The 24,918-nt window shown below is 33.8% G+C and overlaps 4 protein-coding genes across 6 annotated transcripts; 2 read left to right on the top strand and 2 right to left on the bottom strand.

Annotated features, from left to right (window-relative positions):
- Positions 1 to 2,494: 2,494 nt before the first annotated feature.
- Positions 2,495 to 14,187, bottom strand: LOC110613775 (heterogeneous nuclear ribonucleoprotein Q). 2 transcript variants are annotated; one of them, XM_021755076.2, is made up of 10 exons: positions 14,043 to 14,187; positions 12,859 to 12,874; positions 11,820 to 12,261; positions 11,618 to 11,734; positions 11,190 to 11,330; positions 10,850 to 11,020; positions 4,335 to 4,542; positions 4,062 to 4,237; positions 3,423 to 3,508; positions 2,495 to 2,811 (listed from the first exon to the last, which is right to left on the bottom strand). In XM_021755076.2, exons 3-10 carry the CDS (start codon positions 12,225 to 12,227, stop codon positions 2,658 to 2,660), a joined length of 1,461 nt encoding a protein of 486 aa, XP_021610768.1. In that variant the 5' UTR covers positions 12,228 to 12,261; positions 12,859 to 12,874; positions 14,043 to 14,187; the 3' UTR covers positions 2,495 to 2,657. The 2 variants fall into 2 exon arrangements, with proteins under 2 accessions (XP_021610768.1, XP_021610769.1); XM_021755077.2 differs by lacking the exon at positions 12,859 to 12,874 and having other exon boundaries at positions 14,043 to 14,186.
- Positions 14,188 to 15,881: 1,694 nt separating this feature from the next.
- Positions 15,882 to 17,906, bottom strand: LOC110613665 (40S ribosomal protein S25). Its single transcript, XM_021754894.2, has 4 exons — positions 17,766 to 17,906; positions 17,601 to 17,675; positions 17,341 to 17,475; positions 15,882 to 16,144 (listed from the first exon to the last, which is right to left on the bottom strand). Exons 1-4 carry the CDS (start codon positions 17,766 to 17,768, stop codon positions 16,031 to 16,033), a joined length of 327 nt encoding a protein of 108 aa, XP_021610586.1. The 5' UTR covers positions 17,769 to 17,906; the 3' UTR covers positions 15,882 to 16,030.
- Positions 17,907 to 18,042: 136 nt separating this feature from the next.
- On the top strand, positions 18,043 to 20,889 carry LOC110613664 (uncharacterized protein At2g27730, mitochondrial). Its single transcript, XM_021754893.2, has 4 exons — positions 18,043 to 18,186; positions 18,803 to 18,922; positions 19,921 to 19,959; positions 20,472 to 20,889. Exons 2-4 carry the CDS (start codon positions 18,821 to 18,823, stop codon positions 20,691 to 20,693), a joined length of 363 nt encoding a protein of 120 aa, XP_021610585.1. The 5' UTR covers positions 18,043 to 18,186; positions 18,803 to 18,820; the 3' UTR covers positions 20,694 to 20,889.
- A 1,910-nt stretch (positions 20,890 to 22,799) lies between these two features.
- Positions 22,800 to 24,484, top strand: LOC110613356 (protein FANTASTIC FOUR 1). Of its 2 annotated transcripts, XR_002487598.2 has the most exons (3): positions 22,800 to 23,917; positions 24,100 to 24,129; positions 24,163 to 24,484. XR_002487598.2 is itself a non-coding variant. In XM_021754435.2 (2 exons), exon 1 carries the CDS (start codon positions 22,987 to 22,989, stop codon positions 23,866 to 23,868), a length of 882 nt encoding a protein of 293 aa, XP_021610127.1. In that variant the 5' UTR covers positions 22,800 to 22,986; the 3' UTR covers positions 23,869 to 23,917; positions 24,100 to 24,484. The 2 variants fall into 2 exon arrangements, 1 of the variants encoding a protein (XP_021610127.1); XM_021754435.2 differs by having other exon boundaries at positions 24,100 to 24,484.
- The last annotated feature ends 434 nt before the right edge of the window (positions 24,485 to 24,918 follow it).

Here is a 24,918-nt window from a genome sequence, read left to right as displayed (position 1 = left end):
CAAAGATTCATTCACAACTAATCATATGATACAAGAAATGGAATGACTATGGACATTATTCATCGTACTTAAAATGTTGCTATACCAGTGTATTTCAAGTCTTTATCCTTAAATTTTATTTTCAAACAGATAAAATAAAATGGAAATGTAATCAGATCCAAAGTCTATTGAAGTAGATGCATATCAGATTATTACACGGTGAAACTTAATGAAATTGAGTTCAGTGCTTTCCACTTCCATCATCATCCTTTGAATATAGAACTAGAAGAACAGAAGGTGCAATTGCATATCCAGGTCCAAGTAGAGCTTCTCAGAGTTCAAAAAAAATCAATTCTCCCAATCTTGTCTCAAAGGTTGCCTGCAAGTAAAATTTACAAGCTGGTCTTATTAATGGCTAAAGAAGAGGGAGGAGTAGACTACTCACACGCCATTCGCCAAGACAATTCCACAATGCAACAAACTCATTTGGCCCTGATGAATTGGAAACTTTTAGCCAAAAGATTTGTAAGAATTGAAGTTAATCCAATCCCATATCTGAAGAAATGAAAAGGGAGAAATGAATCCAAACCCAAAAGCACCCAGCCTCACCGATGCGAATGGATTCTTAAAGAGAAACATAAGCAATCCAATAGTCCTGATGTTATAAACTGCTGATACCCAGAAAAAAGAGCTTGTTGCAATTCATTCTCATCCACTCTCGTCTTTATCCACCATCTGAAAGCTCCTAATCACATCTGGATTCGTCTCCGGTGGCACCCATCAAAAGAATATTTACCTCCCCCCCCGTGGTCTAACATAGAAGAAGGCAGCTGATGTTGGTGTGTGGTTATAGTCACCCGGTGGAGAAGTAGTAAATGCGTGATCCTGCTGAGCATAGGACTCGGCGGGTGGTGGTGCAGAGGGCGCCGAGGAAGCCATTGGATTAGCAGAAACAATCTTTGGAAAATTACAAAACGACGGTACGTGAATACGTTATACGTGTTTTTTACTATCTTCGCATGCAAATATTTTCAATTTAATTATCCTATATATATATATATATATAGACAATTACTTCTAAGAAAGTCACAATTGTATTGCATGTTGAATTGATATTTTAAACTAATCATAATCTCAACTTTAATTTTTAATTTAATACAAATTTAAATTTATAATTATTTCATTCAAATTCAAACTAAATCAATTATTTTGATATGTAAAATTTAAAAGTATTGAGAAAAGGCACTCCGAAACTTAGCGCGGTGAAAAGTGTATTCTAGTAGACTTGAGAGATCTAACGTTCTGCTTCCCAAACCCTATTTAAAAAAAAATATTGAGAAAAGAAAAATAAAAAGTCGTTTAACTTGTAACTAGTACCACTTCAGCCGAATCCAAACTATAAGAGAAAAGGTTTGTTTTATCCATATTGTATTTAAAACACAAATTAATAAATGATAAGATTTATTATAATTTTATTTAATTTTAAAATAAATTATATTTTAATTTTTAAATTTTAAAAGATTAATCTCTCTATTTTTAAAAATAAAATATTTTTTATTCTGTTTAAATTATATTTTCATATTAAATTTTAAAAATACTCTTTAACAAACCTCACTTACTCCCTACTCCTGGAATGAATAGGCATTTGGTATTGGTGATCATAAACTTGAAAAATGATTCATCAAAATATGAATATGAATATGAAGTGTAATAATTATTATTAGTATGAAATTGGCATATAAATTTGCTTGCCATTTTACCTCACCAGAACTTTATCCTCTTTTTGCCATATGACAAATTATCCTTTAACCCCATTCAAAGTAAACTTCACCTCAGACTTAATATATATATATATATATATAAAAGCCAATTTTTTTCTTTTAAAGATTCCAAATTTTATTTTTAAAAAAATTCTCTAATTTTAATATATGCTATTATAAAAATATAATTATTATTTAATTTTTGTGATATAACAAAACTCATTAATTTGTCCATTGAAATTTAAAATACATTAAAATATCTCTAACATTTTTAAAATTATATTAATTAATCTATTTATTAATTTAGTCATTAAATACTGAAAAAAAAGCTTAAATCAAAAAGATTAATTAATTTATATTTTTATAAATTTAAATTTTTTCAAACTATAAAAATCAAAAAGTAAAACACTTAATCCTAAAATTAATAAAGGACGGGTTAGCAATTGGTTAATAATTTTTAGGAACATCTTAATGTGTTTTTCAGAATTCAAAGACTAATTAGTGAGTTCTCCTCTACTGCAAAGTATAGAATTAAATAGTAAATTACCCTTACAGAAATTATCTACCTACAGTTGAAGTTTCAACCTACAAAATGGTGTGTAATCCATTGTAACCTATGAGACCGAGAACCCCTGTCTGATTATGAAGCCTTCAATCCCAATCCAAAAGGAAGCCATGTTGACAGAATTGTCTCTCGCATAGCATTATATTCATGTGGCTTATAGGAAATGTAGATTATCAACAAAGGCACAGCAGATCAAACTGAAAATCCAATATCATATGTAATTACAAGCAAACTTAAAATTTCAATGTCATTCAACTGTACTGTTCCTATCGTAATCAGAACAAGAACATGACTAGAAGGGAGTGCAGATACTTCTCTCTACAACCATAACCATAAGCTTATAATATAAGAAATTAATAGGGGCGATGCCTATGCCCATTGCTACTATCGTTGCCTTTTCTAGCCCTGCCAGAATTGCCCCCAATTCTGTTTGTACCTCCACTGCCATTCCTGCTATTATTTCTCTGATGTGGAGGTGGTGTGTGTGGTTGTGCTCCAGGTTGCTGCCTACAAGGAGCAAAAAGATCTGTAAACCCTCAGGCACTTGAAACCAAGTCTCACATAATAAGTATACGAAGCTAAGAATCAAGCAGTATTTTATGGTTTAAATACTAATTGAGTAAACCAGGTTGCTAAGGCCTATGCAACCGGTCAAATAAGACCATGGAGTAGGTGTTCCATCAATATACAGTGTGTTCACAGAATTATGCAAACAGGAAAAAAACTACAAAGCCACGTTCTTGTTAATTAACCAAATGACAAACTATAAGCAGCAAGAAAATCTGACTTCCAACTTATTAAGATAGTTGTCAAATTCATTTTGCTGAAAAGTACCAGAGTTTTAGGTTGGCCACTTAGGACAGAGAAAGTAGTTGAACCAACTAGGAAGTGACAACGTCAAGTTTTTTTATCAGATTCCATTAACAAGATAACTAGACCCCTGAGACCCTGAATCCATATGTCTGTGAAACTAGATACACATTGCTAATTATGCTGATGACCTATAATTAGATGACTGAGCAGTCGCTCAACACAACATCAAACTCTCACCTACCCCTTAAATTCTAAAATCGAAAATGTAATAAATGACAAAGTGAAAGAAGTCAAGTTGAGCTCACAGGACATATCCAATCCGACCATCAGGTAGAAGCATTGGCATCATTGCCATTCCTGCAGGTGTTGGTCCCCTTCCATAGATCAATGGCTGCCAAAAATTATAGAAATCTCAGTATCAGTTGAGATCTGGAATTTACAGAATTTAGGAGCTTTGAGAAACACATATAAATGTTTATTTTAGACAGGAAAATAGTTACCCTAACATCATAAAAATTTTAACAAGGGCCTATTCTATATCATAGTTTCATTAGATACTGGTGTGCATTTTTCATATGGTTAGAAGTACAGTGTATGATTAGGCAACTTCAAGAATGAAAACTACGAAAAGGACGGTAGGCCGAACAGGTGCCTGAAATCTGTGTAAGATAGCTGATGGAAATAGAATACTAGTAAAGCTTAGAAAACATGAAATCAGATATTTCACTTCTGTCAATTCTTTCATTTAAGCATTCTAATAGACTAGTTTTGATCTAGACATGAAAAGCTATCAAAACTAGCCCACAGTGAAAAACAGGGAGCGGATATGATTTGATCTAGAAATGCAATGCCTTGTAAACCATTAGAAAATATGAAACTCGTTGCCAATGCTGAGTTTGTTAACTACACAACATAAGTACAGACATGAATTCATATATTGTCACCTGTGCAAAGCCAGCAGAACCATATCCTGATCCAAGAACACCAAAGTTATTTCCTAGCAAACCATATCCAACACCAGCAGGGTAACTTGGAAGCAAACGTGACTTCTGTAAATTTGATGCTCCAACAGACTTCTGATCTGTCTGAGGTTTTGCAAGAGAACATTCCAAAACTTGGCCTGAAAATGGTAAGGAGAGAGATCGACATGAATGAGTAGTTTATTTACATTCAGTTAATAAATGCATGGAAGACGATAATTCAGAAAATCTGATCACCATCTAGTTCGTATTTTTCAGTATTCTTCAATACTTCCATAGCACTAGACCTCTCTGTAAAATGCACAAATCCAATTCTATTCTTCTCCTGTCCGGACTTTGTGGGTGGCAAAACCACTTTTGTAATTTCTCCATGGTGTTCAAATAGCTTCTTCAACTGAGCTTGGGTTGTATTCTTTGGTAAATTCTTTACATATATTGCCTTAACCTATACAAGACAAGCCGAAGTTAGATAAGCAAATTTAAAGTTGAACTGCAAAGCATCACAATCATACGAAGCAGATATTAGCAGACAAATAGAACTAATTCATAAAATGGTAAGATAGATTGTCCCCAACAACTTGAATGCAACTGATCAATAGAACTGGAATTAAATCCACCAATCACAGAGTAGCCTTGGTCCTTCACCCTATTGACTCACTTCCAGCACCATAATCATGAATAGCTATTCAAAGACACTCTGCTTTAAGTTTTGTTGTTTCCCATTTGCAATGACATCATGAAACTATAGAAGACCTTGTGTGGGTAATGTAAGGACTTCTGATAATACTTTAAGTTTTTAAGTTTTATGATTTTTTCTTGAAATGACAGTGACTTGTGTGGATAATGTAAGAACTTCTGATAATACTTTTATTTCGTCTCTTGATTCTGCTCCATGGATTATTGATTCTAGTGCAAATAAATATATGACGAGCTCCTTTGAAAACTTCCTTAATTATCTTTCATGTCTACAAAAAGATATCGTCAGAATCGCAGATGGTTCTTCCACTCCTATATCTGTAAAATTGAATTTTTTTTTTCTAACCATTGTGTTATTCAAGACCTTCAAACTAGAAAGAGAATTGGCAATAGTATACTGTATGATATCTTATATACGTTGAAAGCGAATCTGAGTTTGAATTCACCTCAGCCTCTTTTTGATAAAAATCAGGATGTTAACCAGGATTATACAGTAGCATAGACGATTAGGACACCCAATTCATTTTCCAAGACTTAATGTGGTTCTTTAGTTTGTAATACTTGTGAGTATGCTAAACATACAAGAACCTCTTATCCCTTCAGTAACAATAGGAGTACGATCCCTTTTGTAATCATCTATTCTAATGTTTGGGGATCTAGTCAAACGGTCTCACTATCTGGTAATCATTGGTTTGTTACTTTTATTGATTGTTGCACTCGCATGACTTGGGTTTCTTTAATACAGGCAAAGAATGATGTGATTTCTTGCTTTTAATCTTTTCACAAGATAATTTGTACTCAAATTGATACTAAGATAAAAGTCTTGAGAACTGATAATAGTACAAAGTACATGGATGGCCATTTTTCTGCTTATCTGGAATCTAATGAGATATTGCATCAAACTAGTTGTCCTTACACTAGTGCTCAAAATGGTGTTGCTGAAAGAAAAATAGACACCTGTTGGAATTTGCCCAATCTTTCCTTTTCACCATGAAACTTCCAAAAACTTATTGAGTACGATCCCTTTTGTAATCATCTATTCTAATGTTTGGGGATCTAGTCAAACGGTCTCACTATCTGGTAATCATTGGTTTGTTACTTTTATTGATTGTTGCACTCAGCATGATTTGGGTTTCTTTAATAAAGGCAAAGAATGATGTGGTTTCTTGCTTTTAATCTTTTCACAAGATAATTTGTACTCAAATTGATACTAAGATAAAAGTTTTGAGAACTGATAATAGTACAAAGTACATGGATGGCCATTTTTCTGCTTATCTAGAATCTAATGAGATATTGCATCAAACTAATTGTCCTTACACTAGTGCTCAAAATGGTATTGCTGAAAGAAAAATAGACACCTATTGGAATTTGCCCAATCTTTCCTTTTCACCATGAAACTTCCAAAAACTTATTGAGAAGATGCAGTCTTAGCTGCAGCTTATCTCATTAATAGAATGCCTCTTAAAGCTCTTACCTTTAAAAACACTTTAGAGGTGCTACAAAGGAAAAATGCTTATATTGTTCTACTAAAGGAGTTTGGATGCACGTGTTTTGTTCATACCGAGACAAGTGGGAAGCTCAATCTGAGAGCTATTAAATGTGTGTTTGTTTGGTATTCTCCCACACAGAAGAGTTACAAGTGTTACCACCCTCCATCTAGAAAATACTTTGTCAATATGAATGTTACATGTTACATTTAGAGAGGTTGAACCTTACTTCAGTACTACCCTATCACCTCTTCAGGGAAAGGACAATGAGAGAGAAGAGATGATTCCTAATCCTATAATTTTATAACGTTTTGCTCTATAAGAGACTATTATACAAGGGGAGACTATTGGTGATCAGGAGACTATTATACAGGGAGAGAATATTGGTGACTTAATTTGACATTTGGATACACCAGATTTAAGGAGTTACTTAAGAAGAGACAAAACAGAAGTAGAAAAAGCCATTGTGCAGCCTACTCAGTGTCATGAATCTTCCTCTTCTTCATCTGGTGAGTCATCCCTAAACCTTGAACCCTTTGATGATCTAAATAAACCAATTGCTCAAAGAAAAGGAGTTAGATCTTGCACAAAGCACTCTATTTCTAACTTTCTATCTTATGATTCTTTGTTTCCATCCTATAGTGTCTTTGCCTTATCTATTTCCTTTGTCTATTCCACAAGGTTAGAATTTAGAAGGAAGCTCTTGCAGATCCTAAATGGAAGGGAGGCAAAAAATGAGACCTGGGAGCTTATCACTCTCCCAACTAAAAAGAAACTTATTGACTGCAAATGGGTGTTCACTGTGAAACATAAAGCAGATGAATGAATTGAAAGATTCAAAGTTAAACTAGCGGCCAAGGGATACACTCAAACCTATGAAGTGGACGATTAGGAGACATTTACCTTTATTGCCAAAATAAACTCAATCAGAGTATTGCCATTTTGCGCTGTCAACCTTGACTGGAATTTACAACAATTTGATGTGAAAAATGCATTCTTCCACGGAGACTTGGAGGAGAAAGTGTATAAAGAAATTCTTCTTGAATTTGCTAATGAAAAAATACAAGAAAAAGTGTGCAGGCTAAAGAAGGCTTTGTATGGGTTGAAGCAGTCACGCAGAGTTTGGTTTGATCGATTTAGTAGAGCTATGATTTTCTTTGGCTATCAACAGAGCAATACTGACCATACCCTATTTATCAGACATCACAAGGGTTAAATTACTCTTCTTATAGTTTATGTTGATGGCATAATAATGACAGGGGATGACACTAACAAGATGATTCGACTGAAAAAGTTTTTGGTTCAGGAGTTTGAAATTAAAAATCTACGAAAACCGCAATATTTCCTGAGAATCGAGGTTGTCAGGACAAAAAAGGAAATTTCTACTTCTCAGAGAAAATACATTCTGAATCTTAGAGAAAATACATTCTGAATCTTTTAGAAGAAACCGGTATGTTAGATTACAAATCAGTAAAAACTCCCATTGAGAGCAATTACAACTACAAATAGGAATTGGTGAATCAGTGGATATAGGCAGATATCAGAGGTTGGTAGGTAGATTGATTTATTTTTCGCATACTCGACTAGACATAGCATATGCAGTCAGCTTAGTCAATTAGTTTATACGTGATCCTCGTGAGTCACATGCAAGCTGTTTTTCGTATTTTGCAATACTTGAAGTCTGCTCCTGGAAAATGTCTCTTATTCTCTCAATACGATCATCTTCGCATACATTCATTAACAGATGCGAATTGGGTTGGATCCCTTGGTGATAAAAGGTCGACTAGTGGTTATTGTACACTTGTGGGAGTAAACTTTATCACTTGGAGAACTAAAAAGCAAAGTGTTATTGCTCGATCAAGTGTTGGGGCGGAATATAGAGCAATGGCACAAGGTATTTGTGAACTTCTATGGTTATAGAGATTGTTGGAGGAATTGAAACTATTGGAGAGGACAAACTCCTCTTGTACTGTGACAATAAAGCTGCCATCAGTATAGCTCACAATCCGATTCAACATAATTGAACGAAGCACATAGAGATTGATCGACACTTCATTAAAGAGAAGTTAATAAATGGTGTCTTGAGGTTAAATCATGTGACTTCCGATGAACAACTAGTTGATATATTTATCAAATGGCTCAACAACAAGATCATTCATACCTAGGTTTGCAAGTTGGGTATGTGTGATATTTATGCACCAACTTGAGGGGGAGTGTTGACCAACGTAGAAGGTTTCTAATTACGAGGATTTAAATATTTTGGATCCTAATTAGGTTTGATTTAAGAGATTTTATTCTTATTGTAAATATTCTTAATTTAGGTTAATTTTTTGTGTATAAATATTCAAACCTTGTAAAGATCAATTCAATTTGAAATAAAATAAAAAATTCCTCCCAAAATTCTTCATAGGGAAAACTAAGGATCAAAATTATAAATCTTTACAAAACCATTAGGGAAGCAGTAAGTGCCCACTTGCTTATGAAGTGGTAAGAGACTTGGGCTTCCGGCCACTAAATTTAGGTTAAAATTTTGAGAGCAGTCACTGCTGGCCAGAGTTGTTTGAGTCGTACAATTTGCAATACAATTCGTACAATTCATATCGAATCATTACTCTGATTATACAAATTGATGGGTGAAGCATAAGTAGCCAAAAATCAGAAAAGCATCGCATGAATTGAAAGAATCGTGAGAATCATTACAAATCGATTAATTCATTGATTCATAAAGAGAATGGCAACATATCGCAAAATTAAAAAAAAAATAAAATAAAAATAAGGGAAAAGGTAGAAAGCCTAAGAGAAGGACAACAAATTAGTAAAAAATAATGTGAAAATAGTCCAAGAGAGTTTTAATTATTTTTGTTTTAAACTTTTAACTTGCTAGTTTGATACTTTTAAGCTTGGCCACAACAAACAACAGTCATTAGGTTCACTTTGATTTTATGCTTAGTACATAATTTGGCATAAAACTCATACATATACAAGCACACAGAGAGATTTAAGCTTGGCCACAACAAACAAGTCATTAGGTTCACTTTGATTTTATGCTTAGGACATAATTTGGCATAAAACTCATACATATACAAGCACACAGAGAGATTATTTACAATTACATGTTTAATATCTTTTAGGAAAAATTACGTTTTAGTCCCTCAAGTATAGCATAATTGACAGATCTGTCCAACTATTTTTAGAGTCGAATCCTTTCATCCCTGAGTTTTGATTCCGTCACAAACCAGGTGCTTCTGTCAAAATTTCTGTTAAAAAAAATATAAAATGACAGTGATAACCTTATATTAGCCCACCATCACCCAATCACTTTTCCTTCGGCCAAAGTGGTGTAGACAAAGAGTGGTGGTGGATTGGGAAACAAAGGTGGAGATAAGGGAGAGAGTGGAGAATTTGAGAAGCTGTTTTGGGGTGTTGAGATCTGGGCCTGTGAATATTGTTGGCCAGTTTGATGATTTCTTTGATGAGATCGTTGAAGGAAGCAAGAAGCTTTTGGACTTTTGCAGTCATAGATAGAAACGGGGACATAGCAATAGGTGAAAAAAGAGGAAAAATACTATACACAAGATAGAAGAAGCAGTTGTTGGGGTGGTTGCCTTTAACCCATTCGCTCCTTTTATTTTATTTTATTTTTATTTCTTTTTTTCTCCCTTTCCTTTTATTTTCCCTCCCATGGTTCCTATTCATTACTACAACTACTATATTCTTTTAAAACTTTTCTGTGGAAACCCTTGAGACGAAAATTGAACAAAGAAAAAACAGCAAATTTTCTGGGTTGGAGAGGAATTAAAATTGGAGGGACCATAATTGTAGTAGGCATGGCTGAGCTGTTTCTCTTTGGACAAGAACATGAAACACCAACTTCTGGGTTCCATTTATTAATTATAATGGACAAAAGGAATAGAACAAATAGGTTGTAGCAGGATCATTAGAAGCAAAGAGTTTATAATTGATTGAACATCCTGTCTGGAGATGGAGAAATTGGGAGGTTAGGGAAAAGGGTATTTTCGAGATAACAGATATTCTCTCACCTTTGACCATGAAATTGTATTACCTTAACAAATTTAGTGGACAGAGTGACTTTAAATTTTGACGGAATCAAAACTCAGAGACAAAAGGGTTCGGCTCTAGAAATAGGATAGAAAATTGGAGGGACCATAATTGTAGTAGGCATGGCTGAGCTGTTTCTCTTTGACCATGAAATAGTATTACCTTAACAAATTTAGTGGACAGAATGACTTTAAATTTTGACGGAATCAAAACTCAGAGACAAAAGGGTTCGGCTCTAGAAATAGGATAGATATATTAATTATGCTATACCTAAGGAACTAAAAAGTAATTTTTCCTATCTTTTAATAAAATTAATAGGGAATATATATATTAAATTTTCAATTGATTTATTGAATCTTACTATTCAATTCTTCTAGATTCAAAAAATTAGGAGTTTAACTCTTGATTTGACAACAATGCTCCTGCCACGAATGTTGAGAATAAGACAGTCCCAACTTCTTTCCCAAGACCCCACTTCATAATACAACCAGTTATAATCTTTTTTAATACCTGTGAAGAAGCAGAAGAATCAGCATTTCTCGGATCAGCCCAGCTTACAGTAGGAGCATTATTGCCCAGTCTAAATTTTGGGTTCATCATCTTCTGCCTTGAATAATCAGCACATGCATTATTATAGTAGTCAATGAAAGCAAAGCCCCTGTTATTACTTGTCTTCATATCCTGCAGCCAAATTTCTCATACAATGAGGACAAAGGCAGCTTACAACCAAGGTATATAAAATAATAAGGATGATGACAAAAAAAAAAAAGATAAAAACCAGCAGACATAGAATAATAAGGAAAAATACAGAGATATCTAAAATAACTAATAACTAAAAAGCCACACTAACCTTAACCAATTCCACAGCAGTAACTCCAGGCCCAACCTCCATCACAACCTTTCTCAAATCTTCCTGTTCCCAGTTTCTAGGAACATTACCAAGGAATAGCCGATGCTTTGATTGAGATGTTGAACATTTAATTCTTTTACCCTGTGAGAGAAAATGATAGAAGTAATGGAATGGCATTCAGCAACAGAAGCAAAAAAAAAAGTACAAATTTGAGGATAAGGAATTAAGGATAAAAAAATCTACTAAAAATCAAAGAAAATGCAAATGAAAGTCTTAATAGCATTCTAAGTTTTGGGCTTCACCAAAACTTTTGCTTATGCATCAAAGATATCGCCTGGCCTTCAAGTCATGTGTCATGCAATATCATCAACTCATATGGAGAATATGCAGCACAAATATGGTACATAAGAAGGATGATAATTGCAAACCTTGAATTCAGTATTATTCAGCTTATCAATGGCTTTAGAGGCCAAATCAACATTTCTATAAGTCACAAATGCGAAGCCCTTGTTCTCATTCGAATCTTTGCCTTTCATCATTCGAACCTGTTATCACAAACAAAGATGGTAAAACTATTCACCTTCTTAAGAATATGAAAGTACATGCTCAATGAGTAGAAGTAGATCTTACCTCTGTGACTTCTCCAACAGACTCACAAAACCCCCTCAAATCCTCATCAGAAGCATCATGAGGAATCCCACCGATGTATACTTCAGAACCATGAGGAGGACGGGCAAGGAGCTCAGCATGTTTTTTCCTCTCATGCTCATCTTCAAGCTCTGTGATATTACCTGTGATGCTTTTTTGGGTATTAGATCCATCACCATTATCAGTGCTCTCCTCCTCTTCTTCCACCTCCACCACTTCCTCCTCTTCTATTTCTTCCACCTCCTCTACTTCTTCATACTCCACTTCTTCATCCATCGCCTCCTCCAGATCATCTTCTCCATCTAGATCAACCTTCTCATCAGACTCAATTGAGTTATCAGGTTCAGCTGGTTCAGCCGCTGCTGAAGAATTTCCCTTTGCCCTTGGCATCTTATGTATCTAAGTAAACAAGCTTGCAGGGCAACTGTGGAGAAGGCACAGGGGCCAGAAGAATTCATGGGAAGAAGTATACACATATTGAAAGGAGGAAACAATGTTAAAGGCAAAAGGAGTTTCAGAACATGAATCTCAATTGATCGCATGTGATGAGATAAGACCCAAGGTGGTCAAAATATCAAAGTCTTTTAAGGACTAATGATGACATTATCAGCAGTAAACAGAGATAGGCAAAAGAGATTTCTGATCGATAACTATGAGGCTAATGATGGTGTCATGGTGCAGAAATAACAAGATAAGAACTTCTTGAAGTTTGCTCATGACTTCTTTCAAAAAAGGGAGGCAAGTTTAAGCATTACAAAGGGAAGGGTACACCATACATGTGTATCCCATCACAAAAATGAGAAAAGAAAGGGGCATTATATAGTAAGAATTAATATATTAGTTTACAGATAATAAAAATAAGCTTCAAGTTAATCTCAGGTGACACAACATTATCAATGCCCATGATTCTTTTGCAATTTTCAGATAAAAAAGGAAGGGTCTGGTGCAACAAAAAGGAGAAGCAAGCTAATAACAAGATCCAATTTCAAAAAAAAAAAAGTGAGGTCCAAACTAAACATACCAATCTGTGCGTCTCCCTGCAACAAATTGAACATGTAAAGACTGAGATCAAGATGGACAATATGAGGATATTTTTAAAGCCAGTACAAAGTATTAGAATTTGGAAGAACACTTCAAACAATATTCATGAAGTCAAAAGAAAGCATAACTTTATACTAATCATATTGCAAATATTCTAAAAGTTCTTTTGGCCATTTTTGTTGCTGTAAAACAATAACAGTTTAGTTGATGCTAAGCTTCTGAAAGAAATACAAAGAACTGCTGAAAAATGAAGACATTGCACGGAGAACTTGAACAACACCAAGAAGTTCAAGCCACAACAATCCATATTTATGCAAGTAAACTCAATGTATAACAGTAGGTGCCATAGTTTTTTTGCTTCTCTCTCTGTCTTTATGAATAGAATAGGTTAGTCCCACACGACCAAAAAGACTACTAAAGCCAAACCCTATCACTAATTCTGTACAAACCTAATTTGCCTTCAAAACTTCATCATAGACCAAATAAAGTTAACAGCAAATTGTCAGATGTCAAATACTGAGGTTACGTATCAAACCACACCTTATGTCTTTTAAAACACAGGGAGCTATTCCAATTTCCACCCATATGCCCCAACGTTTTCCATGTGTGCCAAGGAAGAATACTAGTTCTACTAACGCACTCACAAGACCAACACAAAAATGCAGAACTGACATTTACCAAGCTTCTATCCAACCAAAAGGGCTATCATAGAGCACAAATCTTAAGTTAAGTATTACGCCAAGAACAAATCTTTCAGCATCTAGCATCTGACCCGATTAAAAATTTAAACGATCTTACTGATCGAATTACTCAGATAAATTGCCCAATAAGGAATCTGGATTAGAGGGTTTTATACATGCAAGTACAGAGATTGGTTGGTGCAATACTTAACAGCTTTAACATAAGCATTCTTGGCATGAGCTCCGTCATACCAAATCAACAAAAACTTGTTCTAATAAGTGATTCCAGCCCACACAGAATAAGAATAATTAACGAAACTGTAGGAAGTCCACACTAAACAAGCTAAATTTCAAGAGTTGTCTTGAATTTAAGGGAAAAAGTTCTCAGTCAGCCAAGAAAATCTACAAAAACAGTGAAATATAAGCAATAGGCAGGTACATTTCGAAGTAAGAGCATAAGCAGAGAGAACGAGAGAGAAAGTACCGGAGAAGCTAAATCGCGAGGATTGATAGAAATGTTCGGAAGAGAATCGATTGAGAAAGTAACAGAGTCAGACGGAGGCGAATCATATGATATAGTAGTTCATTTCGATTCCAAGTTAAATTGGAATAAAATTTTAATTCAGTTTAATTTTTAATTAAATGAAATGACTAATTCTTAAACAAAATTTTTGTATTAATATAAAATTATATTAAATAAACAATTTTATCATAATTTAAATTTACTTTAATCTAATCAAAACCTAACCATGCCCATATCTAGTAGTATATACCTCACTATTAGGTCAACAAATAATATAATATACTCACGAAAATCATCCTATTTGCGGAAAGTTGGGTTTGAATTCATATATTTGAATTAATAATATATCATATATTTCAATAATAATTCATATTATAATAATTTGGTAATTCTTTTAAAATAATTTAATTATGTTTTTTAAATATAAATTAAATTATGTATATAATATTATTAAATATGTTTGTTAATTAATTATTTATTTGAAAGAGTAGAGATAATAAATTAGATATACAATTTGACATTTGAAGCTAATCCAAACTCAAGAAAAGTATTATATTTTAAATTTAGATTCAGTATAACTGAAATTTAACTCATACTAGTTCACCCAAAAATTATTAATTCTTATAAATTTCATATAATAAATAATGAAATTCATAAGAATAAATGGTCAAATTAAATTACAACTCAATCCTGTAATAATACACCTGTCAAATAAAAATTCCTCCATCATTGATATCAAAAGGGAGCATGAGTTCCAGCTCATATGGACATTATAATACAAATACACTCGTGCTAATTTTGATTTATTCCGTCAACTAAACATATACAATTGCAAGACATTCCAAAGAGCAAGAAAAAGAAGTTCAAAAATCACCAATACACTCCCAACAATGAACATATTTTTCAAAAACAGCACATTCTACATCACATCTCTCAAAAAATTCAATTGCCAATTGTAAACTGGAATTCCCTGTTACAGATTAAAAAAAATGATCCCCCAGAAGAGCAGCTCTAAGCACATTTTGATTCGACTGTATTGTCGTTGCAACCAAAAGCATGGGTTAATTGGACCAGCCTCCTCCTTTTTCCATTTTATATCCTTTCTGGGCTTCTTGGGGATAAGGGAGAAGGCACTCTCTTTAAGCTTGTTGATCATCACCACTCTCAGTACCAAAATTGCAAATGGCTTTCTCTCAGCTAAAAGTGTCTGTTAAAACATCAACTGTAAACATCCTATATACTGATAAGACATGGCCTTTATGATCATTATCATGGCACGCCTCCTGCTTTACAAGAAGCAACTTACATTCATTCCAACAGTGGGAAAGAGGAAACCATGTCCCAAAACATCTAACATCTCAGCAAAACATTCAAACCATTTACTTATCTAAATTCACACTTGTTCAAAAAGTTCATAATTCATTAGATGCCAGGATTGGGTATTTTGCTTAGTGTATATGCCCCTGGATCACTAATACCGTCACGCCTTGCAGGTTTCACTTTTTAACAGATTATTATTCAAACGAGATGAAACCTTATGAACAAATGCTACACCAATGCTTTACCAACTGATGCAGAATCCTGAGAAAAAAAAACCTCGCATGATTCAACCATTCACATGCATTGATTGCGAGATCCCCCATTGACAAACTATCAGATTACATATAATAAAATACTTTCAAGATAAGTTCAGTTTAAGTTGATCATCTGATAATACAAAAGCATTATTCTCATCTGATCCAGCAAAGGGAGGAACCTAATTAAGAAGACATAAGTTACTCACCATGGTATCAAGTCCAATTAGCAGGGAAAAAAAAAATAGCATTCACAATAAACAATATGGAAAGGTCACACGTAATAAAAATGACAGAACAAAGATAAAGTTGACATTTTGGAACAAGATAAACATCCTATGAGTTAAAAACAAATGTAGACTAATTCATTTCCTCCTAGGTATTGGTGGCTCTAGTGTAAATCTGCTGGCTAGCATGAGCAGAAATCATCCTGATAGCACCTCTTGCCATCAGATCCTTGATTGCACGACGTGCTAGAGATCCATTTATCTGTGGAAAATGTAACAACTCAATCAGCAAAGTCTTTATATGCAGAACAGAAAAATAGCCACACAAAAATTTCAACTACTACTGAATACCATATAGCCCATTATACAATATCATTGAACTCAGAAAAAAGGTAAGCAACATAACCAGAAGAAACACAACCATTGTAATTTATATGTATGTGTGTATACATAGCATCTACACTCCAATTTTGCAAATATTGATCCCAGAGAAATTTCAACCATAACTATTGAATTTAAAATTAGATAGTAAACTTCAATTTTGTACACAAATTTATGATAAAGCTCAATGACCAATGGAGATACTGTTCTCCCACAATTAACATTTCTCAGTATAAGAAGATCATATTAGGTAATAAATATGAAAACAACAAATAAATAAGATTTGCTTATATTCTCTTTGCATGTGCAACCATAACATATTTTATCAACCCAACTCAACACAGGTAATGACAACAATTATAATGTCCATCACCATGATAAGGAAAAAAAGAGAGGACAATACCAGCACATTCCAAAACAAAAGAGCATGACAACTAGAACGACAAGCAAGTTACCCACAAAAGGATAGATATATAGAAGAATTAACTTCATGATAGGCACATCCATCACAAATTTCATATCTCGTCTCTATTTTGTTTTCCCTTTTTTTGTGCACATATAATTTCTGTATTGGATGTGATAAATCATGTTATATGCAGTAAAAAAGGCTCATAAAAAGCCAACATCAAAACACAATTACTAATCAAGATCACCACCTGCAACTAAAACACACCTTAAGAAATGTTTTAAACACAATGTTAACAGAATAAGTAAAAAAGAAAACCTGAAAACATAATTCTAGAGAATATCACAACAAAAATCCCATAAGTTTACTCGGCCATTCTGCAATGTTAGCGTGAAGTTTTATGAATTGGTGATCACTCGTCCATAAAAACACAATATTTATATAAAAATCCAATTTAAGGCCGTATCAGAGTTACTATCCAATTTAGTAAGTAATAACTGTGTCTGCAGAGCTAGCTCTAAAGATAATCTTCTATATTACCCATGCATTGAAGTGCATAGTAAAACATCAAAAATGCTACAATCAACTTAAACATGAATGAAATATCTAATATTCTCATAACAGAAGATTAAATAAAGGGCATCCGCATAAACTGCAAGTTAGGGTCATACTCTCAATCTGTCAGACAAGATTGAAGGAGTGACAAGCTTGTACTTGGGAACCTCAGAAAGAAGCTTGTCATAGGTGGCTTGATCGAACAAAACCATGTTGTTCACCTTCTCCTTTTGCTTTCCCTTGCTCCATTTCTATTTTTTTTTTAAAAAGAAGGAAAACAAAAAAAAAGAAAAAAGAAAAATACTGATTCACAAGTTCACAAACCAAGGTAAACATGTATAAACGGAAAAAGAAGATAAACATTATACGTAATTACCTTCTTCTTCTGCTTCCCTCCACCAGATTTGGCTGGCTTAGAAGACGGAGGAGGAGCCTTATCCTTCTTGGGTGCCTGAAAGAAGAAGAATAACACATTGATCACTTTTCCTTTTTTCTCCAAAAAAAAAAACACCCAAATTGCAAAAGAAGGTCATTAGATTACCATTTGCTCGAAGGGATAGCAGAGGTTTCACCGTCAAGATGATGCTGCGGCCACAGCCAAAGGAGGAAAGTGAGTTTAGGGTTTGGAGAACAGGAGAAGAAGATATAGGTGTAAGAACGGTAGGGTTTATGGGCGAGAATTTGGGCTTATGAATTGGGCTACAAAGCCCAGGTACAGCAATTTGTTATTATGCATCCGGTTCTATAATAATCCACATCACATCCTCTCCAGTTTCTTCGATCCAACGGCTCGTGAATTAATTAGCCTCTAATGGGCCCAAAATGGGTCCATTAAGAAAATCTCCAAGACCCATTCAGTATTTCCTAGGCACTGCACTGTTCCCAGTCTCTAACGATCCCCTCAATCTCTCTCTCTCTCTCTCTCTCTCTCTCTCTCTCTGCGACATTACTGCGTTCTCTCGGTAAGCGATTTCGATCGGAATCTCTTATCTAACATTTTACATTACTATCTCTTCGATTTTCACTGGAAATTTGTAGCCAATTTATGATTTTATGTGGTGTCGACGCTTTTATTTTTTTCATAATAATTCGCTAATTTCTAATCATGAAGTTGATAGTTTATTCTTTAGGTTTCTTTGTTGCATATAGAGTAGCGAGATAACTAGTGTGAATATTAAAGAGAAGGTAAATAGGAACTAATCCCAATTTGTGGGAATTTTGGTAGGTGATTTTATGCTGAATTTAAACGTGTAGCTTGCTGCAATTCAAGATTAATCATTGATATTGAATTTGTGTTTAATATTACTTGAAGTCCATCATTTGTTAGGGTTAATGGTTGAAGAAAAGGATAAAAAAGTGAATTAGGTTATGTTTTTTGGGAACCTTTAACCGTTGGAGTATGCGTGAATGATGATGTGGTGGATTTTTGAACTGGTAAAATGTGGTTTATGTTACATCAGATGTCTTCCAAATTTGTGAAATTAGGGGCAAGATTTTCAGTGCGATTATAAGAGTAATATTAGAGAATTAATTTTGTGCAATAAGATAATTACAATTGTGGCGCTTATATATTTACAGTTCATATAATCATTAACCATGGCAACAAGGATGGCTGTTAGATATGTGTCTCGAAGGTTCTCAAGCAGTGGTAAAATACTTAGCGAGGAGGAAAAGGCTGCTGAAAATGTTTTCATCAAGGTAATCTCCTTTATATATTCGGTTATCGCCCCCTTATATATTATATTATTTATAAAAATATATCATTATCTTTAGATTCTAAAGTGCTGTTATTTTTTACATTTCTTGGAAATGTAATTATTTTTTATTAATTTAATAATTTATTATAAAATAATTACTTTACAAAAATATATATTATTTTATATAAATTTATGAAATAAAAACTACATATTTTATACATCTTAATTTTTTTTAAAAATATAAAAAATATTATATTGATATTTTTTTGGAATATATCATTTCCCATTAATATAGTAAATTTTCTGTAATATGATTGGTTTATGAAAAATGGATATTACTTTGTAAAAATTTGAAGTAAAACATAAAATTTTCATAAAGTTTGATTTGTTTTTGAAACTAAGTCCAAGTGACTATGGAAATCCCTATGCATTAATACATATAAGTTTTTTATCTTAAATTTTTATTTTGCTTTCTGCATTATCAGCATGTGTCGATTGATTAGAAGGAAAAAAAATCAAAGAATTGGACTAGTATTATCATTGGGTATTGTTATAGACAACAATTGATGTTTAAACTCAAATTCGACAAACGTTATAGAATTTGAGAAGAGCTGTTGGCACCCACACCTAAAGGTCCCAAGCACACTGTCAACACACTATTAGGAATATAAGTGTTGAAAATGGTACATTTGGGAGTATGCTTTCGTGTGTTATACTCTGAAATAAATCCTTAGGCACAGAAGGGGTTACAATCTAATGAAGGTTGTCAATTCAATGTAATCCTGATACCAGTCAGTATTGTTGTTTTTCATGTCACTGAAATTTTGAATAACTCTGTCTTAGATTGCTAACCAGCCTAGATTGATTTGTTATATAGATTTCTTTTTTCTCAAAGGAACTGAAAGTTAGCAAGCAGTTCTTTACTTGTGAGTTTTAATATGTTTCTGGTTCATTTTCACATATTTTCTTATTGAATGCTTAGTTGTTTTGACATTGCAGAAAACTGAGCAAGAGAAGTTGGAGAAGCTTGCACGAAAGGTATGACTGTAGTATATGTTCTGCTTAGTTTTAACCTGCCTTATTGGCAACCTTTAGTAGATGTTAGCTTTGAGCATCCAACATTTTTCATTGCATATCTTTTTAAGCTGTTCATCTTCATAAATCTTGTGTTGTTCGATAATTTTAGGATAGTGCTTGAACATGTGATGTGGCCTATCACTAGAAAAGTAAGGCTACTACGAAGAGAGTTAGACGGGCAGCTGATCATATTTCCTTTCAAGAGAGTTTTCAGGTCGTTTTGAAAGTCTTCCAGTGTTGTACTTGTATGATTTTTGGAAACAGAGGGGATGCATATATTCCTCTGTAGGGTGGCAGTAGGGGAGGTTTTTTTATTATTATTATGTCAACTGGTTTACCTAGAAACAGTGCAAATCTTCTGTCTTTAATTGGTTTTGCGTGGATATAATCATATGGGTTCTGTCCCAATGAGATGGGCGATGGAACAACATAATTGTATCAATGCGCTGAAGCGTTTGTATTGCCTGTAACAGGGCCCTAAACCAGAAGAGAAAACTACCTCAGGCTCAGGGGGCTCACCAACTGATGTCAAACCAAATGCTTCAGCTTCTTCAACATCTGGGGCGTCTGCTGAAAAGGTATCAACTGATAAATACAGGAACTATGCAGTTGTAGCTGGTACAGTCACAATTTTTGGTGCTCTGGGATGGTATCTAAATTCCCGTGGGAAGAAGACTGAAGAGGTCCAAGACTGAGGCCAACGTGCTCGAGTGTGAAGACTAATGGGGCATCTGTTGGTTTTTTCTGACAACCATGGACTTGTGGTGGTCTTTAGCAATAAACAGGGTTTCACTATGCGTTGATGCAATATTGTTTTGTTCTGTTAGAACTATGTATGACTTTTTTTTTTCTTTTTATCCGAGTTCTGCCTTTGGCGGTGGCTTTTGAGTATGTCCTCACGCTATTTCTTGAATTTGCAAGAGGTATTATCTGAAATGAATCTCGTACGTGCAGATAAAAGAAACGGGTATTTATAGTAAAATAACTATAAATACTGCTCAAAATAAGAAGGCAGCAACCTATACATATGGTCTGACTAGCCTGTTGGGACTCGGTAACGTGAGCCTATTTGGAATTGTGGTTCTAATGTTTAGCTATTTTTGAGTTGTTATAACCAATCAATAAGTTTTAACTCAGTGGTATGAGAGTCATCCTTGGTGTCAGGGATTTGAATATCTTGTATTTAAATGCTAAAGCAAGAAACAGTGGCATTTATATCCATTACCTTCGATGAGAAGTGTTTTTTGTTATAGTAATATTTGGTGAGTAGTGCTTGTGGTGGTAATATCATGCATTGGGAGGTGATGCAATTGGACCAGAATACAAAGATTTTAGAAGAAATAGAGATACATAAAGCCAAGGGAATTATTGTGGCAAAAGAGAGTAACACGACGTGGACTTTCTATGGTTAGAAGTGAGAACAAGAAGACTACTTCCTTCAAAATTGGCATCATTTGCTCTTAAAGATAAAGTTATTCAGAAATAGAGGACATCAGCCAATCATTTTCTGAGACCAGGAGTGGACATTTGATTTTGAAAAAGATCAATGAGAATATTCCGACATCCACTGGAAATAAAAATTACAGGAAGCACTCAACTTCTTTTTCTAAAAAGAAAAAAAAAATCTATTAATCAGAACCAAACAGTTGAGTGATAGGAAAGAGGAGAAATTTTATAATTCGTCATGTTTAATAAGATTAGAAATTATTCAGTAAAAAATGGAAAAGGGAGGAGGAAAAATTTTCTATGGCATTTGAATGATGAGGCTAAACAACTTAACAATAACTCAGTGGTAATAATCATTTCTCTTTGATGAATTGGAATTGGAATTGAAATTGAAATTTTTTTACAATAATAGTGAATAATTAATTTCTTAACTTTTTTTTTTCTGAAGACTTGTTAGAAGAGAATGATTATTGCTTTCTTTCCCTCATATTAAAAAAATTTAAATACGAAATAAGTAGAGAGAAGAATCTTTGAAATTTTCGTCCCTTTCTCCATATGTTTATCTGTCATGAATAGCCAATATGCATTGGCCTAGCACAACATTTTATATGATTTACGAAATAGTATGTTAATAAAATTGTTATTGCATATGGTTTCTTAATTTAAAATAAAAAATTTTATAAGAATTCAATTAATTTTTTTTTATGGATTCTCGAAAAAAAAAAACCTTTTTTTTTATTTAAAAAAAATTATTTAAAAATAAATAAAATTATAGCTGAGATTGTAAAGACTTATTTAATTTTTTTTCTTATAAAATGAATTATTCTAAACAAAATATATGTTACGCAGCTTTTATCACTTTGATTTTATAGTCTTCATCCTCTTTGTAAAGATATAAATCTGCAGGATTTAAATTTCATCAATACGTTCCAACCTCCATAGCATAAAGTTAGATTTTTATTTTCATACAAATTAAAAAATATATGATTAATATAATTTAAACAATAATTTTATTTAAGATGTTTCTAATGTATACTCCACTTGCTATATTAAAAATATATTAAAATTATTAAACAACTCATCGTATTAAACTATTTTAAAATTAATAAATTTTATTTCTTAAAAAAATAGTAAATTATTTTATAGAACAATAGAAGTATAATTAAAATATTTATATAAAAAAAAAAATTCATGGCGTCAGCATCAGAGGATCTCCGGTTTATATTTCAGTCGGAGTCAATAGTTTTAAAGAAAAAAAAAAGAATTTTCATAATTTTCTCATTCATTTATAACCACCAAATCTAGACTTATCTCCAAAACCACCCATCCTTATATATTCCGCTGCAAATGGATAGATGGCCACAGCCTATCATATCATCACAGGGTGACGAAGAAATTTGAAGAGAGAAAAAAAAATCAACAAACTAAGTCCCCAAATGAATAGCATCATCTCTTGATTTTTTTTTCTCTCTCCTCTCCTTTATTTATTTTTGTTTTCTCCAACTCCTCCTCTTGGAAAACAATAATACAGCAACCAAAGCCATGGCTGCCTGTGGAAGCCTTCACCATATCTTTGAAAATCCATTACCAGAAACTCCTGCACTTCTTGAATCCCTTTCTTCTTGGAACCAAATCAAGCCTGTAAAATCCATCGACCAATCATCTTTCACTGAAATATTTGGTGAGCTTCATTTCAAAGAAAATTCTCACTCATCTTCTTCATCACCTTCTTTTCCTGTATCCTCCTTCTCTTCACCCTCTTCGTCTTTCATAGATTTAATCCCACACCCACCAACTTCAAACCTCAACAAGAATGGTAACTTGGGCAATGGACATGAAAGCAAGAATAGCCCATCACTCGACTTCTTTTCAACCACATCAAAGAACCATCAATACACTGGAGGGCACAAGAATGGTGACATCTTCTCACCAAGGAACTATGAGAGCTTGCAACTATGCACTGAAGGACTTGGTTTTGAAAGCTTTGATGATGTTGAGGACATGAAGAATGATATAAATGGCAATTGGCAACACCAAGAGGAGAACGTAAACATTACAAGGCATTCGACACTGGAGAATCCAAGTGGAGAAATCCGGCGACCAAGGCTGAGCGGCAGAGCATTCCCACCACCAATTTCATGTATAGGAAAAAGTGGAAAACCTTGGGTTTCCTTCAAATCTTATAGGCAGGATGGCAGGTTCGTCCTTAAGCAAGTAAGGATTCCCAGCCAAGAGTTTTTACATGCACAAAGAGAAGATGGACGACTAAAACTGCACTTCGTTCAGCCAAGTGATGAAATTTTTGAAGAAGATGAAGCTGATGATGATAAAGAGATAGAGGAAGAAGAAAACTGCACAGAAGATGAGGAACAAGAAGAACTTGAAGAAACAGGCAACAAATCTGAAGAGGATGATGATGGGTGAAAAGAACACTGGTCTGCAGACTCAAGTCAAGGCAAATTGTCATGTTTAGGTAGGAATGTTTTTGCTTGACTGCTAGAAAATTCTCCAGCTCCTGTTTTTATACCACAGTTGCAAATAAGTAGAAAAAAAGAAGAAAGGAAAAAGAAAAATTGTCATCTTTTTTTTTTCTTTCTCACCCTCATTTCTTCTTCTCTCAAGTATTTCTTCCTATTCTTTATTTTTTGCATTCAGATTTCAGAGCATCAAGCATCTTCACGAAGAAAAGAACATAAAGCATCAAGCATCTTCACGAAGAAAAGAACATAATAAGTGGATTTGACAATTAAGAGTGCAAAGCATCGCCCACGTAGTAGACACTTTTTTGTTAACCCACCTAAGAGATTCACAAAGTTTAAGATGCTGCATGCTGTAGATGATGAACAGCTGGAGGCAAAAAAGAAAGGGGATACATCTGCATCATGTCAACTACTATTAAAGGGGGGGCAACCTCATGAACTGTCCAATCCAAGTATACAATTCCAGCAAATTAAAACAGGCCAATCAAATTTGTATCATATTCTTGGGTGGCAATTATAATTGCAACTAACAGTAACCTGTGTACTGTGTTCATAGTATAGTAGCCTTGTAATCCAGCAACAGAAGCATTTGATATTCATATAAAGCAGGGAAACCGCAAAAGCAGGAAGGAAATACAATGAAATTGTCTAGAAAAAGAAATAGTTGGGACCTCCAAATTACCTATGACATCATAATGCGCTAAAAACATTCTGAAAGTGGAAAAAAGCATTCAAAATTGACATTCACTTCAAGGACTTTTAGCCAGACTTCTATAGCTGGAAAAGAAACAGATTACGACCCAACACCTCCCAATAAGGATTCTGATAATGGTATGACAGACCAAAACAACTTCTTTCACTAGGCACGTGTTATTACTCTCTGTGCACACAAGTGCTCATGCAAACGTGATTGTGTTTTAATTTAATTTATCTGATCTCGACAGACATGAATACTCTAGTACTTGAGCAACTAGGTAGACGATATTCAGGACGC

The sequence above is a fragment of the Manihot esculenta genome, chromosome 4 (assembly GCF_001659605.2).
Source record: "Manihot esculenta cultivar AM560-2 chromosome 4, M.esculenta_v8, whole genome shotgun sequence".
In the NCBI taxonomy this organism is placed as follows: Eukaryota; Viridiplantae; Streptophyta; class Magnoliopsida; order Malpighiales; family Euphorbiaceae; genus Manihot; species Manihot esculenta.
This window is presented reverse-complemented; position numbering and strand designations above follow the sequence as displayed.